A 17,864-nucleotide genomic window follows, 5' to 3' on the forward strand; every position below is an offset into this window, starting at 1 on the left:
TAGAGAATCAAGAAAAGAGAAATGTAGACAATTACTACAAGACAATAAGTATGAACTTCAGCTCTAAAGGTGAAATATTTTATTATTTATTCAGTTGATTTTTGGAAACACCCTGCTGTGCTTAGGGTTTATTTCTGGGTTTGCACTCAGGGATCACTCCTTACAGCGTTCATAGTGCTGGGGACTGAACCCCCCAAGTTGTCTGCATTCAAAACAAGCACCTTACCTGTTAAACTGTCTCTCTGACCCTAAGGTGAAGTATTTTACAGCTAAATTGATTGAACAAAGTAATTTAGTGCCCAATAGGATCAAGACTTTTTTGTTCACTTATTAATTTTATTTACCTTAAGAGGATTCCAGTTGATCAGCTGGACTCGTATTAGGGGATTTAAAAGCTTTGGTATGCATAAACCAATATAAGCTTCATAATAAGAATCAGGAAACTTTTCTCGCCATTGCTGAAATTTCAACAAAATATTCTGAACATTACAAAAATCATCATTCACATCTTCAAAAATTTTCTTACACTCCTGTAAAATATCACCTGCAAATAAAATAAATCACCGTGTATTATAAAATTGTGTGTGTCTTGCCAGAGGCCAGTTCTTCTGCATATAAGGCATGTATCTCTAATCATTAGAGTATGCTTTGTTTTGAACTTGAAGCTTACTTTCTATGAAGTCATGTATGGTAATATAATCAAATGCACCAAAACTTTAATTTATCATTAATTTTAATTTTTTAATTTAAACCACTTATAAAATCCATTAAGTCCTTGCTAAAATGTAATGATCATAGAATCTAATTTAACTGTTACTACTCTACTTTTTATTGATGAAAACCAACCAAACAATATCAGATTTAGAAAGGAAAATAATATACCTAAGATTACACAGAATATATATTTTCTTTGACTGTAAGTAATTTTGTTCATATATTTTTAACCATATATATTTCAGGGACTGGGAATCTGGCTTGGTGGCAGAAAGAAGGTTTGAATGTATGAGGCCTGTACTGCAAAAAACAAAAAAGCTTCAGCTATATATCATTTGCCTTTTCATAATGCTAAAATGGTAACTAAATTCAAGTGTTTTAAATGAAAAACAATATGGAAAGTATATATACAGTTCAGAAATGAAACAAATATAAATTGTAATAGAAGAAAAGGCCTGAGGGAAAAAACTATAAAGGTAGAGAAATACTCAGTCTTTCCCTCAATTTTTTCTCACTTAGAGGTAGAATATATGATCTTTTGTTATTTAAAAATTTCCCACTATTCTTATGAATTTAAAAACAGTAACGGTAATGATTTCCCACTATTTTAATATGAGAGATCAAGACCCAGCAGTAAGAAGGTAGTAACCTTGGCTTTTTTCAAGATCAGCCATGTCTGCCAAAGACAATTCCTCATCACTGGATGCGCCTTCCAGATGCTCGCACTTCCCAGACACTGCCCTAGCTTGTCTTCTTTGGGCCCTGTATTTTGTGACAAAACAAATTTAAAACCAGCACCTGCTAAAAGCAAATACTTTGAAACAAAAATAAAAGAATGAAAAACATCTAAAAATACATCCTATCAGAACACAATTTTATATCACATTTTAATGTTATTTGAATGGATGTTCCTCCCTCCCTCTTTTTTTTATGGTTTGTGGGCCACACCAGAATACCCAGGGGATTTTTCTATTGGCTCTGTGATGAAGACCATGCCTGGCAGTGCTCAGAGGATCACAGAGGATTAGCCACGTGATAAAACAAGCACCCTACTAGTCCTTGATTCATTCCCCCTCTTATCTAATAAGACATTCCATAGCTAATTCATTTTCGAAGAGAGATAAGATGATTATAATTAACTTCTAGTTATACACAATTTCCTTCTAGATAAATGTCCCTTTGCTCATTCATTTTGACTGACCTAAGACATTAGTAAACTTAGGGGTCTTAACTAATATATGATTTCAAATGTTCACAAAATGAAACATTAGCTATGATTAATTACATTAATTATAATAGACTATCTCCACTATTTAAATATAATTGTACATATGATAATGCGAACATTTATATTTAAAGTATTTGTGCAATGCTGCTTTAAGTCCTCTTTATTGAATACCTTCGGGATTCAATCTCTTTCAGTATCAACTGAGTTTTTTCATCTATAGTCAAATTTCCATTTGTTGATGCTTCAGCGTTGCCTGTTAATAAAATTGATTTCATATTAATAATTCATACAATGAAACCCTTTGAAAGCAAAACTTATACTTTAAATATATATGTATAAATACAAATGAGCTATAACTAAATTGGTACTTAATCATGAAACAAAATTACATTAAGTCTCCATCACATTATATTAACAAGCACTGAGTTTGTTAGTTTGGGAAAATGTACCTTGGCTGATGATTATTATTCAACACTTGAAAAGAGTAACAAAAGTTCATAATGAAGTCTCTTTCTTCCATATTCTTTTGAATCAGTTTTAACCAATCAATAATTTAATCCATTTAAAATTTAATTTAACAATCATGTATTTAGTCTCAAATGATAAAATGATAACTAATTCTTTTCCTGTTCTTTTGGGCCATACCTGATGATGCTCAGTGGTTACCCCTGGCTCAGCTTTCAGGAATTAAAACTGGCAGGTTCAAGGGATTACATGAGGTGCCGGAGACTGAATCCAAGTTGGCCATGTGCAAGGCAAACACTACCCCCTGTACTATGGCACCAGCCCCTATAATTTATGTTTTAGTATTATACTTCTGACACTGAAGTGCTAGTTCTGAATATCTGAGGCTTAAATAATGGGGGAGATGAAAAGTAGTGGAAAAATGTGTACAAGACATCTAAAAAATACAACTAGCTGACATTTTAGCATAATAATCATAATTGATCATGAAAAACACTAACGTGATAACTGTTGTAAATATGCTGATTCATATTTCAATTCATCTTGTCTGCGTTTTGTAAAGATTAGAGCTTGTTTTAACAGAAGTGCGCGCATGGATGACTCTACTTCTTGGATGCTGATAATCTAAAAAATACATATATGTATATGAATAAAACTTTGTGGTATATCAATAATGTCTGATTAAAAGCAACAGTTATAAGCATAGGCATATGCTCAATTCTCATATAAGCGTATTAAATACTATGGTATCTTAATAAAAATAACAATAAAAGCTTATTGGACTAGATACAGGCATAAATTAATATACAGAATAATAATGAAAACAAATAGACTGGAGCAAGGAACATGGGTAGGAGGATAGGAGGAGTGATTTTTCCTTGACAAAAAAGAAAAGGAAGGCTGCCACTATTTTTACAGGTTAAGGCAGTATACTATGGGAAGAAGAGATGGCCCGAAAGGCTGCTAAATATGAGGGCCCTAAGTTTGATCTCTTGTAAAGCATGTTTTGAGCACAGCTGGGTGAATCTGAGAACTGCTCGGTGTAGCCCCAAAGCCAAAAAAAACACAAAACAGTAGTTAACTTTAAATAGCAGAGTAAGAAAGCATCTAACTGCTTAGCAAACTTAAATGTAAATAAAAACATCTGGGAAGTAGTGTATATTTGTTAAATGGGAGTTGGTTTTCAACGTAAAATGTATGTATAAAAAGAAAAAACTCCTAAATCTCATTATATAAAAGTTTCAAGACACACATTCAGTGCCAAAAGAATAATGAAAACAGAAAAGAAAAGGCAAACCAGAAAGCAAAATATTTATTTGTTTAATCTATTATTAAGATAAAAGCTAGAAATATTAAGCAATATGGTTTTAGCTCAGCAGCAGAGTATTTTCCTAACACCATAATATAAGTAAGTTAATTAAAAAATCAAGAATTGCTAATCAAATGAATTGGGGAGGAAGTGGGGTAGTACAGCAAATGAATAAAATAAAACTGGCCCAATCTCTCTATAGGATAATTTGGCAAGATTTAAACTACTTAGTGATTATTTGCACTCTAGCAATTCACTTTCTAGGGAATTTCTGCTAAACTCTTTTTTTTAAATAATAAATTTTGAGTTAAGGAAAAAAATAATAAAGTTATGTGGTAAAATCAGTTTACAAGAATAGTGGTTAAAGGGTCAAGATGAGATTAGTGGGCAAGCACAGTTTTCCACACAAGAAAGGTGGATCCAGTCCCTGACACCTCACATAGAAAGAGTGACACAAGATTCTAGTTTGTGAAATGCTATGGATACAATCACTATTAGAAAGTGTCAATAACTCCACCCACCCAAATTCACCAGACTCTTTCCTCTTCCTCTCTCCCCAATTAATTTAAGTTATAAAATTTTATGCTATTTATAAAAGATAATAAGATAAAAGATTCCTAACTGGCCAATGTTAAGGAAATATTTAGGAACACAAATGTATTACCAAATATATAAAGGAAAATTGAAGTCATGTATTGAGTTATGGCATTTAGATTTTCAAAAAAATTGCATGCCAAGAGTTTTGTATGGAGAAAAAGGAATATATATAATTCTGTACCTTTTCATTAAGACAGTCAATTAAATTTTCCACATAAATTTTCATGCTTTTGTAGAATTTAAAATTTAGAGCTTGGTTTGATGAAGTCTCTAGGTTCTTGATAGCATTCTTTGAGCTCTTGAGGTCTTCTATATATTTTTCATATTCTCTCAGGTGTGAGCGGTGAGTATCCTGTATTTGTGTTAATCTGCATCAATAAAATAATAAAAACTGTGTTGTCCAACTCAATTCTACTCTAGTGAGTACCAATTTAAGATGTTTTTGAAGTGACTACAAGGATTACTAAGGGAACTGATCATTATAGAAACCTGGGCTTTTTACCCTGCTGAACCAAGTAGAGCTATCACAATGAAAGCAGTTTCAAAAAAAAAAAGAAAGGAAAAGACCCTAGAGATTTAGAGGTGTTCATTTATTGAAAGGTAAGGAGAGAACTGTAGGGATTAATCAGGTTAATAATTAGGCAACTTTCTAGAACAGTGATTGTATATTTGAAAAGGCGTCTATACAGTCACTGCTAGGCCAGATTGTTGTTTTTCTTTGATAACAAGTTTGTTTTGTTTTTAAATTAAATCACCATGAGATTCAGTGTTAAAAAGTTGTTGATAGTTGGGTTTCAGTCAGATAGTGTCCCAACATCCATCCCTTTATATGATAACAAGTATTTGAGGGCCAGAGAGATCACACCAGAGGTAAAGCTTTGTCCTGCATACAGTTGACCTGTTCGAACCTGTCCTACTACATGTGATCCTGTGAGCACCAGCAGGGGTCACTCGTGAGCACAACCAGGAATAGTCCCAGTCCCTCTCCCCCTCTTCTCTCCCCCTCTTTCTCTCTCGTCCTTCTCCCCCTCCTCTCTCCCCCATCTCCCTCTCCCCCACCAAACACCACACACCCCCTATCTAAATGAGCTGCCTACTCTCTTATTTTTTAATTAAAATTTTAATTTTACTCCCTTTTTCTCTGGTTTTAATTTTGTATTTGTATTAGTTTGCTCTCTAATTCCCTTAGCCTCTTGGATTCACAGTATTAGGAACTTTCTGGATTGCAGAGTAGGTAAGAGTGTGTGCTCTCACACCTCTTACACAGATATAGCTTCTCTGGGTTCCTCAATTAGAGATTTATGAATTCAGTTTTGAAGATGCTGTAGTGTTTAGCTTCTTCTGAGGTTTAACAGAGATTTTGTTAGGTTTTCTAGCTTAGCAACCAGCTACTGAGTTTTCCTGGGTTCTCTGCCTAAATGGCTACCTAAGACATGATAGTCCTATCAAAACTCTGAGAAGGTTAAACTCCCGGCAGATTACTGAAAGTTGTGGTGCTGTGTGTAGACATTTCCTAATCTTTGCTTTGCTGAGCAATGAAAAAAGTGGTTGTTATTTTCCTTCTCCATCAACCAAAAGTTATGCTTTCGGGATGAGTTGATGCAATGAAATCCTTTTTCTTACCTATATTTCCATGTGGAAAATCTTGACTGGCCTATTCTGATCTCTTGGGTAGGTCTCAAAAGACTTTAGAGCCTCTACTTCTAAGGTGCAGGCTTTGGTAAGGGGTAAAGGACTGGGTATCTGTGACTTTCAATTTGTTGAAGTCTTTCTCTATATAATAATAAATATAACAGATATAGAGAGAATTATGTATACTATTGACTTAAGTAGTAAACAACTAGGGTTAATGTAAGATAAAATGAACATGACTTACCTTGTATTTATTTGTTTCTTTATGATTTCTAAATTTACTGGTGGAAATGAAATGGAAGTATCAAATTTCTTCATCTGAGGTTTACTACTATTGTAGGACAGATCTATGTCTCGACCCTATAAATAGCATGAAAATAAACATTCATTTATCTTAGAGATATTGATAGTATAAAAGGATACTGAAAATACCATGGTTTTTTAAGTATCCACAATATTAGGAATGTGAGATGTAACAACAATAACAACAACAACAATAGATTAATCAATCTTGATCTCATACACAGAACCCAAATCAAGAACTTTTGGTCCCAACTACAGTATTTTTCAATTAGAGTTTTAAAATCTCTCAATTAATAATCTGTTTAAACATCATATTTAAGCACTAATTAATATGCAGATTATGAAATTAGAGATAAAAATTATATGGTCCTTTCAAGGACTTTCTTATATAGATTTTTCAAGGAGTTTATTATAAAAATTATATGGTTCTTTCAAGGAGTTTTATTGTGCAGAAGCTGTGATAGTGAGTAGAAGAACATATAAAAACTGTGTAGTGAATTGAATGGTGGTCTCCAGAAAGGGAAGCCTATGTCCCAGAACCATAAACATGACTTCATTAGCCAAAGGGTCTTTGTGGTTCTATTAACAGAAATATTTCAAAATAAAATGATCCCAAATAATTCAGCAGGGCTCGAAGTCCAGGAATAAGAGTTCTCCTTGTAAGACACCAATGGAGTAGAGGCACAGAAAAGGGAGTCAAATCAGAAAGGAGACTATAATGGAAAGACAGTACAGCAGTGAGGGTGTTTGCCTTGCATGTGACCAATATAGGTTTGATCTTTTGCATCCCATATGGTCCCTTGAACACTGCCAGAAGTGATTCTTGAGTGCAAAGCCAGAAGTAACCTGAGCATCATGGATGTGACCCAAAACAAAATAAAGCAAAAACAAAAAGGTGACAGATAAAAGTTATACAATCATAAAGCAAGAAAGCTATAGGGCTTCAAGAATCTATTACCTCCGTGATTTTCACTGCTTTCTTCATTTGCTGCTGTTCCCAAATATCTTGATTTTCATCATCCTGACTTTCTTCACTTGATTCTTTATTTTGAGCTGCCAAGGAAGGGGTGAGAAACGTTCACATATAGGCTATTCTTTCATCCTAACAGCAACATCTCCAATTTATGGAGAGCTTTCTAGTGTGCTAGTTTAACTGTACTATACATTTATATCCATTCTTCACAATTAATTCTGGGAAAAAAGCAAAGCTAAGATTTTCATTTTAGAAATGAGGGAATGCAGCTGTCAGCAGGTTAAACAATCAGAGGACCAAACTGAAGTAAGTTGGGAATGTAACAATCTGACTCCAGAACCTGCACTCTGAGCACAAAAGTAATCTACTTCAAACACTAGAGTCTCACACAGGTCATTTGGAAACATGCTAGTTTTTCCATGTCAGAGAGCTTAATGCCACACAAGAATATCTGAATTATTTCTAGGCTATAAAAAGGCAGAAATCTAATTTTGGAAAAATAATTGAAATGACAAAATTCTGACATAACATAAATTATTTATAAATGAGAAAAAATGAAAATACCTCTTTGAAACCAGAGGTAGAGGAAAGTGTTTACTAGTGTTTATGACACAAAATCTCTGCAGATGCTTCCATATTAAAAATATCTTTTTAAAGGTGATATGAAAGTTGTCCATTTCAACTTGTATAATTTTGAAACACTATACACTTATTTAACTTATCAAGAAGATGGGGGAGGTCCATAGAGATATTTTAGTGGACAGGGCAGTTGCTTTGTACACAGCTGAATGTGGTTTCATATCTGCATACAATATAGTCCCCTAAACTCTACCAGGAGTGATCCCTGAGCGCAAAAGCAGGAATAACTCCTGAGCATTGCTAGGTATGAAATGAAATGAAATGAAAATAAATAAAAATATTAAGGGGAAAATGTGATAACAGTAAACATACCCTCTGATACATTCCGTCTGATAGCATTTTGATACAAACATGCCTTTTAGATGACATGTAACTGACCCAATTAATTTTCATTAAAAACTGACCGTGGTAACTTTTAGTTTTAGAGACCTCATAACATTATAATCCTTTGTTTGTTTTTTTGGGACCACATCTGGCTGTGCTCAAGGCTTAGTCTGTGCTTAGGTATGTGCTCAGAGAATATTAGGTGCTACCAGGGATCAAACCAGGGTCAGCTAAACCCAACACTCCCTGCAGGCCCTGCCTTAATTTGATTCTACTGCAAGTAAATTAAATATGTACTTGTTTCTTCAGCCATTCTTTGTCTCAGTGTTTGAGGCTTTGGGGCAAATGGTATTCTTCTTTCATGGTCATCAGGCTCACTCTCAGGATCTTCATCACTGTTTTTCTTCTTCCCATAAACAGTGGATGTATGCTTTGCATCTAAAGAAATATAGTCTTCTTGGGTCCTGGCTAATTCACGTTTTCTCCGGGCTTCCTGAATAAAAGCTGCATCAGGAATATTGACTGAAAGAAAAAAAAAGAGGAAGATGAAAACTGAACAGCATCAAAATTTAGTATTTCTTATATTTAAAAAGCACTTTTTTTCTATAACCTTTACTATTTTGATATGAGTGTGAGTGGCTCAAGATCTATTATCAATGGAGAAAAATTAATAGACAACATTCCTCTCAAATTTTTCTTCTCCAGCTGGTCTAATCCCTTTCAACAGTTTTCTTACAAGTTTCCAACTTTCAATTAGTGTTTCTTAGAGAGGTCTTTGAAGAATAATTCTTTTTTATACTTAACAGTCTGGTACTCTCCAACACAATGAGAATTTCTTCCCTTCAGGGAACTACATGCCAACAATACTGAAGACACTGTGATAACATAATAATTAAAATTATCCCTCCAGCCACAGGTCTGGATTAAAAACCTGGCACCATATATATGATTCCCTGAGGACAGTCAAAGTGATCCCTGAGCACAGAGCCAGGAGTAATCTCTGAGCATTGCTGGGCATGTCAAAAAAAAGTATCATGCCACAGATTTGTAAATACTGTCTTGTCTCCTTAGGTGGGCAGTGTTGCCAACACTTTACAGGGGTCTTCAAACTTTTTAAACAGGGGGTCAGTTCACTTTTTCTCAGACCGTTGGATGGCCAGACTATAGTGAAAACAAAAACTATGAACAAATTCCTATGCACAATGCATATATTTTATTTTGAAGTGAAGAAACAAAATAAGAACAAATACAATATGTGGCCGCGGGGCACAGTTTGAGGACCACTGCTGTACACTGTCCTAAACAGATTTTGGACCACACCTGGTGACACTCAGGAGTTACACTCAGAAATGGCTCTTGGTTTGGGTGACCATATGAGACACCGGGGATCAAACGCAGGTCTGTTATGGGTTAGCCAAGCAAACACCCTATCACTGTGCTATCACTCTGGCCCTAAATAGATATTTTTTCTAGCACTACTGAACACACTAGCCATGTTGTGACTATTCAATATAATTTCTTTCTTTAGTAGAGCTTTGTATTTTATTTCAATTATCTTGGAAGAGTCTTAGGTGTCATATGACTGAGAAGGGAATGTGCAGAGTTATAAACCCTGGAGCCAAAGTACAAAGCCAGGGACTAAAGCAATCGTCTTGTGGGTTGGAGCCCCAGCATCCAATATGGCACCACCAGGTAAAAATCCTTAACACCACTGGATATGGCTCTATATATGCACAGACAGACAGACAAAGGCACAGACACACACACACACACACACACACACAAAATAAAGTTAAAAGCCAGTATTTTTTGATTGTGTGGGCTAAAAAAAAAACAACTGCCACAACTTAGTGCTGCCCTGTAGTGGAAAAGTGGCCACAGACAATACATAACAATAATGTCTGGGATATAATCCTGGTCCCAAAGAATTCACTTTACCACTGAGCCACAGTACAAACATGACTGGCTGTGTTTTCATAAATCCTTATTCCCACCAACTGATGGTGAGCTAGCATTGGCCAATGGATGCTAATCTGCTGACCCTTGAATTAGATTCATCTTTCCCAATGTTAAACATTCAGATAAGATTTTCAGTAATCCCTTCAGAAATAAAGTTACTAACAAAAATTATAAAATGTACGAACCTACTGTTGCCAATTCCTTTTCTTCCTGAGAGCTAGAGGTTTCATTAGAGGAACTCTGATCATCCTTCTGTTCAGAAGAAGTTTCATTCTCATCATCTGTTGAATTATCAACTGTTCTGGCTTATAATAGGATGTTTTTTGGATATAAAAAGAAAGAGTAAAGATACTGAAATCAATAAGTGAAATTCAAACACCTGACAAATGTCCAATAGAATGTTCTAGTTTTCCCCCTACTTAATGTTGACATATCAGATAATTTCATTCATATATAATACATAAACTAATGAACTAAATAAAACAAAAGTAACATTTTAGAGTAAAAATTTCCCAAGTTATGTGACTTACAACACCTGTTTTAGGAAAAAAAAAATCAGTAACTGATGAAATCTGCCTTTCATCAGTAAATAAACAGAAGTTTCCTCCAGTGGTACCCACTTCACTGGCACCCAACTGCTATCTTCCACCTCCCAACTGTTTCACTGGCCCTTGGAGCACCTCTTAACAACCAGACTGTGAAGCTGATTTAACCAGTGTTTGTCAACATTTACTGACCATGATTCCCTTCGGAGCATGGCATCCTAGTCCCATGCTGGACTGTCCCTCAATTAAATGATTTCACCTGTGACCTCATTGAAATAACTTGGGGATCTACAGGGGCCACATGCCCTACAACTGTAAAATGCTATTTTACACCATAAGGCCTCTTTAGTGGTTTCCAAAAGAGAAGAGGAAACTGAGTAAAAGAGATCAATTGTACAGAGAAAGACGTCACCAAACATTTAGTGGTCAACTTAATGTATTGGCAGGCAAAATTTTAAGATGAGACACACCTGAAATGCTTGTGATTATGAAACTCATGTTACTTCAATTAGTTTTTAAAAATAATTCTTTTAAGGAGACATACAGACTTCCAACTATACTTTCTGAAACCAATGTACACAATGTCTAATAAATGTACACAGGATTACCCTGTTACACTTATCAAGTAAAATATTTCCCAAATAATTTTACTGTAATAGGAAGATAACAGCTGGAAAAGACAAAAAGTGTGGGGCTATCTAGAAAAAAAAGTAATGAGAGTCAGTTAAAAAGTTAAAGTATACTTACTATAACTAACACAATTGAAATCTTTTTGGCTTTTGGGCCACACCTGGTAGTGCTTACGGGTGACTCCTGGTTCTATGCTCAGGAATTATTCCCAAAAAGGTCTGGGGATCACACCCAGGTCAGCTGAGTACAAGGCATTTACCCTATCCACTACTATCTGGCCTTAAATCTCTCTCTCTCTTTTTTTTTTTTTTTTACAAATTTTATTTCATGGACTACATTTATAAATGTTTACATTACATTTATGTTATAATGTAAACACTATTACAGATGAAGACATTCAGATACTATATTTATTGATAGAGATCAACAAATTACATATCCACGTGGTACAAAATCAGTAGGTGAAGAAATGGAACTTTCAGCCTAAAGTACCCAATTGGGAAACTGAGATTCTTTCCCATTATGGCAAGTTCTGTGTCCAATTCAAACTGGAGCACCTTGCCTGTAAACAACACTTCTAAGTTATTAGATTCCTGTATTGAAGAGTCCAATTAAAAAACAACAAAAAAATAAGTTAAATAAGATTAACTTATGAAAGTTAATAACTTAATATGAAAGTTATTTAACTCATGAAAGTACAATTTTGGAGTGTTAAAAATATATATAGTTATAAAACATAAACATATATAACTAAAATAAGTTTAAAGAACAGTTCTTTAATGCCTTCGGAGAAACAGTGCCATCAGTCTGTTCAGTTATGGTGACACTTTATCTCCCCGTTTTACCCAAGAGCTGATGGGAGGAAATAAAAAGCTAGTTCCCAATCAAGCGAAGGGAAAATTTCCAAAGCTCGTCTTGCTTATTCTTCTAGCATACAAATATTCAGTGTTTTTTTTTTTTTTAGGAAAACAACTGGGCACGTTTTAAAAGGCCTAGAAAACTTTATGTGCACAAAAAAACCATAGTAACATTGTAAAAACAATCACAGAATCTCAATTAAAAAAGTCCCAAAATTAGACTTTGTGTCTTTGAGGGTCAGATACCCTACAGTCGCAGGGCCGAGCCATCCAGGGCTCAGTTAATAGGACTCGGGCCCCGCCCACAGCCCCGCCCACGCCCCAGCCCGCCCGAGTCACCTGCGGCGCCTGCGCAGACGTCCGCTTGTGGCGCGGTTCCTCCGGCGCGCCGGGAGCTCGCCCAGACTCGCCCGCGCATGCGCCGAGCGCGAGGCTTCAGAGTTCTTTCAGTCACTTCCGCCCGCTGTCCTGAAGATGGCGGCTCTTTCTCCTCTTGGCCCGGAGTTGCCTGCTGTCCCGGTGTTCCGACTTCCTCACACGGCTCCTGAGCGTCGTCGCTATCGCTAGAGTCAGCTCGGCGCTGCCGGAAAGTCCTTTTCGGCCTGTGAGCCATGGCCGAACTAGAAGGGCGTCTCGCACCGAGCGCGCCCGTGGTCTACTGAAGGCGGGGTCCGTCTCCCGCTCGAGTCCGCATGCGCGCGACCTGCTCTGCGCATGCGTGTTGAGTTTTGTGTGCTGGTGCTAGGCGCGGTCTCCTTAAATTCCCAATCTGAATCTCACTGAACTCGACACACAAACTCGATATACAAACTCTCCTGGGCACGCTATCTCTTTAGAAATCAGGCACTGTGTTCCAGACTAGAAGTGGTCCTCTGTCTAGCTTTCTAGAGAGTCAAGCTCTTCAAATCAATTAAAATTCTTAATCAAGGATTAAAATTAAGAATTAAAATTCTTCCAATCAAGAAATAAAATGGGCCATAGGGCCCTCAGATAGGGCATTTTCTTTGCACGGGTCGTCCTGGGTTCAATCCCCAGCATCCCATAAGCATATCCAGGAATACCCTCCCCTACCCTAAAATTTATGATGCTCTGCAAATCTCTGAGCTTCGCCCATACCTCGCTCATCCTTTATGAGCCTCCCTTATCCCCCCAAATATAATTGAAACAATTGTCTTGACAACAAGCGGTACAACTGGGGAACAGTTACACTAGCATTATGGGGAGGGGGGTAAAGGAGGGAGATATGGGATGAATGCTGGGAACAGGAGTGGAGGAAAGACAGCATTAGGTATGGGTAATGCCCCCATTGTCACTATGTGCTTTAAGTGTTTCTGTGAAATAATCGTAATTCACGTTGACCACTATAAAAAAAAAAAAGAAAAAGGGGGCAGAATAAAAAAAGAAAAAAGAAAGAAACAATTGTCACCCCTTTACTCTCTAAAAAAGGAAGAAAAGACCACACTCTCCCAAACCTAGAGCTTGTATGGTGATAGTGATCAGTTCTCTAAAATAAAACAGTAAAATATATAAAAATAAGCAAAAAATATCAAATGCTTGTTTCCAAGGTGGCGAGGCTTCCACAGAACCCGATTTGACCCACACAAGGAAAACAAAGATCAAAAAAAGTCAGGCTAAATGAGGCCTTGACTGTGGAGGCAGATGGATTCATCCTTTTGGTAAAACCTATGAATGGCTAACCAAATCCATTGGGACAATTAAACATTCAGTAACTCTTGTTTGAGTGGGGCTCATGGTCAAAACAAGGCAATTTGCTCCAGAGAGCAAAGGAACTTTCTTAAAACTTCACAGGATTAGTATTTGAAGTGCTATGTCAGACTCCACATTTTCTTTCTCAAAACCCATCTAATCCCCATAATCATGCTATTCTATGTCAACTTGGCTTTTTGTTTTCATCTATATTCTGGGAGAGGCAGAATTATTTATTTTTCCTGAATATAATAGTACAGTGGTCTCTAAACATCCTTCTGCAGACTGGTGCCAGTCAGCAGTCACTACCTACCCCCTTTAGGTGTACACTTGTGGACCATACCCAATGTTTTGGTGTCAAGATAAACAAAATTGAAAGATCAAATTCAGCTGTCCACTGACCTTTAAAACTAAAATTAACAATGAAATCCAACTGCTCCGGGGAGGAGGATGTCTTACCGACTCTGTGGAACAATTACTGTGCAGTCACACAATAGATTCCTGTAGAAACGGTGAGAATGAGGAAGATGCTCATGATTGTGATTGGAGGGGAATCTGTACTTTTATGCATTGTATGCAGCAGCATAGTCGTGCATTACATAATTCACCTGGCATTTATCATGTGTCCTATTAGTCCAAGCGATGCCAGACCCTAGACCAGTATTTCTCAAGTGGGATGTTCTCCATTTCTTGGGAATCATGTGAAAATGTGGATGCTAATTTAGTAGGCATGTAAAGAGCCCAAGTGTCATTATTTCTACAAGGACAGCCCATGAGAAATCCTTTTAAAAGCTGACTCACGTTTGATCACTGGTATCCCATATGACTCCCAAGCACTGCAGAGATAGGAGTAAGTCCTGAGTAGAGCATAAAGAGAGTGGAAGAGGAAGGCACTTGCCTGGCACATGGCCAACAATATTCAGTCGGTTGGGGGCGAGTGCCACCCCTCCCCTCCAACTCCCCAAGCACTTGATTCTTGAGTTCAGAGCCAGGAGTAAGGCTTGAGTATAGCTGGGAGTCACCTCCTCTCAAAACAAAAACAAAAACAACAAAACAAAATGAAAGAAAGAATTCCATATTTGATAAAAAAATTGGTTTTCTGAGTATTCATAATCATTACTACCTTACATTATTTTCTCTTCCTAATAATAAAAAGAATTAATCTCCCAAGAAGGCAAGAAGACTTACCTTCTCTTTGTCCAACATCATATGTCCAATTATTATATTATATAACATATTATATATTATTATAATAGTTTATTAAGCTAATTGACTTTTAGGGGACTTTGCATCTTTTTTAAAAATGTAGTTTTAAACAACAGACTTTAATGATCATAGAAATTTTGTATCTAAAAGAATTCCCAATTGCTGAAAAGAATGCTTTTCCCTTCAAGTGCAAGAACTTTCTTTTCAGCAGTTCTTGACACTGATTGCTGAGCTCAGAGCTCCCTCTAGTGAAAAATGTGCTACTTACAGAGGAATTGTGCAGATCTCTGGGAAGGGCTTTCTTATCATATAAACTTTTTTTAAAACAAATTTACTCTTCCTATTAGTAATAGATATATACATATAATTTTTTTCACTGTGTGACCCGCTTCAGTACACAAAGCCCACTTGTAGAGCCAGGCAATGATTCAGGGCCACATCTTGCTATGGCATGGGACACTATGAGAGGCCCAGGGGATGGACTGATACATATAATTTTTAAGCCAAACTATTTCAAATATCTTCAGAAGATACAGTTTGGAAGGCCATAAGCTTCCCACACTCTTGAACTGGTTCTTTGTTATTGTTGGTGGTGGTGGTGTTTTTTTTTTTTTTTTTTTTTTTTTTTTTTGGTTTTTGGGCCACACACAGCGATGCTCAGGGGTAACTCCTGGCTGTCTGCTCAGAAATAGCTCCTGGCAGGCACGGGGGACCATATGGGACACCGGGATTCGAACCAACCACCTTTGGTCCTGAATCGGCTGCTTGCAAGGCAAACACTGCTGTGCTATCTCTCCAGGCCCATGTTGTTGTTTTTGGACCACACCCAGTGGTGCTCAGAGGTTGATCATGGCTCTGAGCTCAGAAATCACTCCTGGAAGGCTTGGGGAACCAACCAGATGGAATGCCGGGGAATGAACCTTGGTTGGCCACGTGCAAGGCAAACGCCCTACTCTTTGTGCATTGCTCCTACCCCCTGGTTCCTGTACTCCTATACTTGGCTGTAGTGGCACACTTGCTTTAGTTGTACTGTGCTGGGGTGGCACATTTGTACACATTTCCATTGTGGTGCCAGGAAACCCTAATGGTGGTGCTGCTTGGTTTGCACTTGGCATTGAGGAAGGGTGGTTGTGTTGGGGATAAACCGTGTCCTCATGCTAGCAAAACAGACACTGCCACTGAGCAGCAACAATCCTAGGTTTCTCCTTTTAATGCAGATGTAACTTACACACCAGATTTTCTGTATTGCTGTCATTAGCTAATGTATATTTAGAACATATCCACCTTGTTAGAGGCAGTAGCTATAATACAGTGGGTAGGAGTTTGCCTTGCACACTATTGATGAAGATTCAATCCCCAGCATCCCATACATAAGCCCATTCTCGATTTCAGAGCCAGAAGTAAATACTGAATATTGCTGATGTGACCCAAACAACAACAAATTGGGGGCCAGAGTAATAGCACAGAGGTTAGGGCGTTTGCCTCCTTGTATGTAGCAGATACAGGTTTGATCACTGGCATCTCATATGGTCCCCCCAGGAGTAATTTCTCAGTGCAGAGCTGGGGTAATCCCTAAGCCCTGCTAGGTGTGCCCCCTCCCTCCCAAAGAAAAAACAAAGAAAAAAAATCAAAATCTTTTTACATTTTGGATATTGTTAGTAATGCTACAAGAAATATGGGAATGCAGATAACTCCTTGAGATTCTGATTCCAACTTTTTTTTTCATAGTTGAATGTGGTTTAATAAATTATAGCAATAGCATCAATGTTAAACTGAATACCCCTGATAGATGATTTTTTTAATATGATTTTTATTTTGACCAAAGTGGCTTACATATCTTTCACAGTAATATTTTAGGTACTTATTAACAATGTGTCAGGGAAATTCCCATAACCAAAGTTGTCCTTCCTCAACCCCCATTCCCATTTTGCATCCCATATCCCCCACCCTGACCCCGGGCTGCTAGTATAAGTGGCCCCCTCTGTGTCTAGCTTACTACTTAGTGATCATACAACTGTTTGGTTTTGATACCCTCCACTCTTTCCCCTTCATTTTGAAAGGCAGTACTAGATAGTTCAAGTTATGTGGTTTTGTTTGAAGAAAAGAAGAGCAATAAAATAGGGTAAAAATCAAATAAGCCGAAAATGGGCTGAGTGCTTTTAGAGGCTCTCAACCTCAGTTTGAGAGAGAAAAGGGAAAAAGGAAGTGAAACATCACAACCATACAAAAGGAGATCTCACATAAAAAAAAAAAAATCCGGTGAGCTCTACAGCAATAAAGACAAGCACCACATAATAACCACGGTCCTGAAATGAAGAAATAACAGAGCGCAAAAAGGAAAAAGAAAAAAAATTAGAGACAACTTCATGATCCAAACTCAAACAAAGAAATCAAAAAATTAAATAAATAGATAAATAAATAAAAAAAGATTATTTTGTGCTGGTTTTTTTTTCCTGCATAGGCATAGTAAATATTGGGGACATTAGAGAGGGAATTTCCTTTTTATAAAGCCCCAAACTGGTATTGCTAATCATGCAATAGTTCTATTTGTAAATTTGAGAAACCTCCATATTATTTTCCATAATAATGACTGCACCATCTTCTTTTCTAGCTGTGTGAGATAGCTCCATTTCTCCACAACCCCACTGACATTTTTGATTTGTTTATTGTTTTTAAATATTGCTCATTCTAAAGAATATTCTTAGGGTTTTACTAACTCTTCAGATTGTTTGGTAAATATGAACACAGTAATAATATTTAGTATTTCAATACATAT

General features: G+C 36.8%; 1 protein-coding gene and 1 non-coding gene across 2 annotated transcripts in view; both read right to left on the bottom strand.

Annotated features, from left to right (window-relative positions):
• The window catches only part of GCFC2 (GC-rich sequence DNA-binding factor 2), a 34,871-nt gene extending 22,083 nt beyond the window's left edge, over window positions 1–12,788 (bottom strand). The window contains exons 1-10 of the mRNA XM_049784856.1: window positions 12,515–12,788; window positions 10,329–10,448; window positions 8,482–8,706; window positions 7,207–7,301; window positions 6,190–6,305; window positions 4,495–4,681; window positions 2,908–3,031; window positions 2,114–2,195; window positions 1,364–1,476; window positions 345–544 (exon numbers count right to left, since the gene is read on the bottom strand). Coding sequence (XP_049640813.1) covers window positions 345–544; window positions 1,364–1,476; window positions 2,114–2,195; window positions 2,908–3,031; window positions 4,495–4,681; window positions 6,190–6,305; window positions 7,207–7,301; window positions 8,482–8,706; window positions 10,329–10,448; window positions 12,515–12,788 — 1,536 coding nt within the window. The remainder of the gene's footprint in view (window positions 1–344; window positions 545–1,363; window positions 1,477–2,113; window positions 2,196–2,907; window positions 3,032–4,494; window positions 4,682–6,189; window positions 6,306–7,206; window positions 7,302–8,481; window positions 8,707–10,328; window positions 10,449–12,514) is intronic.
• A 2,674-nt stretch (window positions 12,789–15,462) lies between these two features.
• On the bottom strand, window positions 15,463–15,597 carry LOC126025386 (small nucleolar RNA SNORA42/SNORA80 family). Its single transcript, XR_007501393.1, has one exon. It is a non-coding gene; the product is annotated as a small nucleolar RNA SNORA42/SNORA80 family (small nucleolar RNA).
• Window positions 15,598–17,864: the final 2,267 nt, after the last annotated feature.

The sequence above is a fragment of the Suncus etruscus genome, chromosome 12, assembly GCF_024139225.1.
Source record: "Suncus etruscus isolate mSunEtr1 chromosome 12, mSunEtr1.pri.cur, whole genome shotgun sequence".
Classification (NCBI taxonomy): domain Eukaryota; kingdom Metazoa; phylum Chordata; class Mammalia; order Eulipotyphla; family Soricidae; genus Suncus; species Suncus etruscus.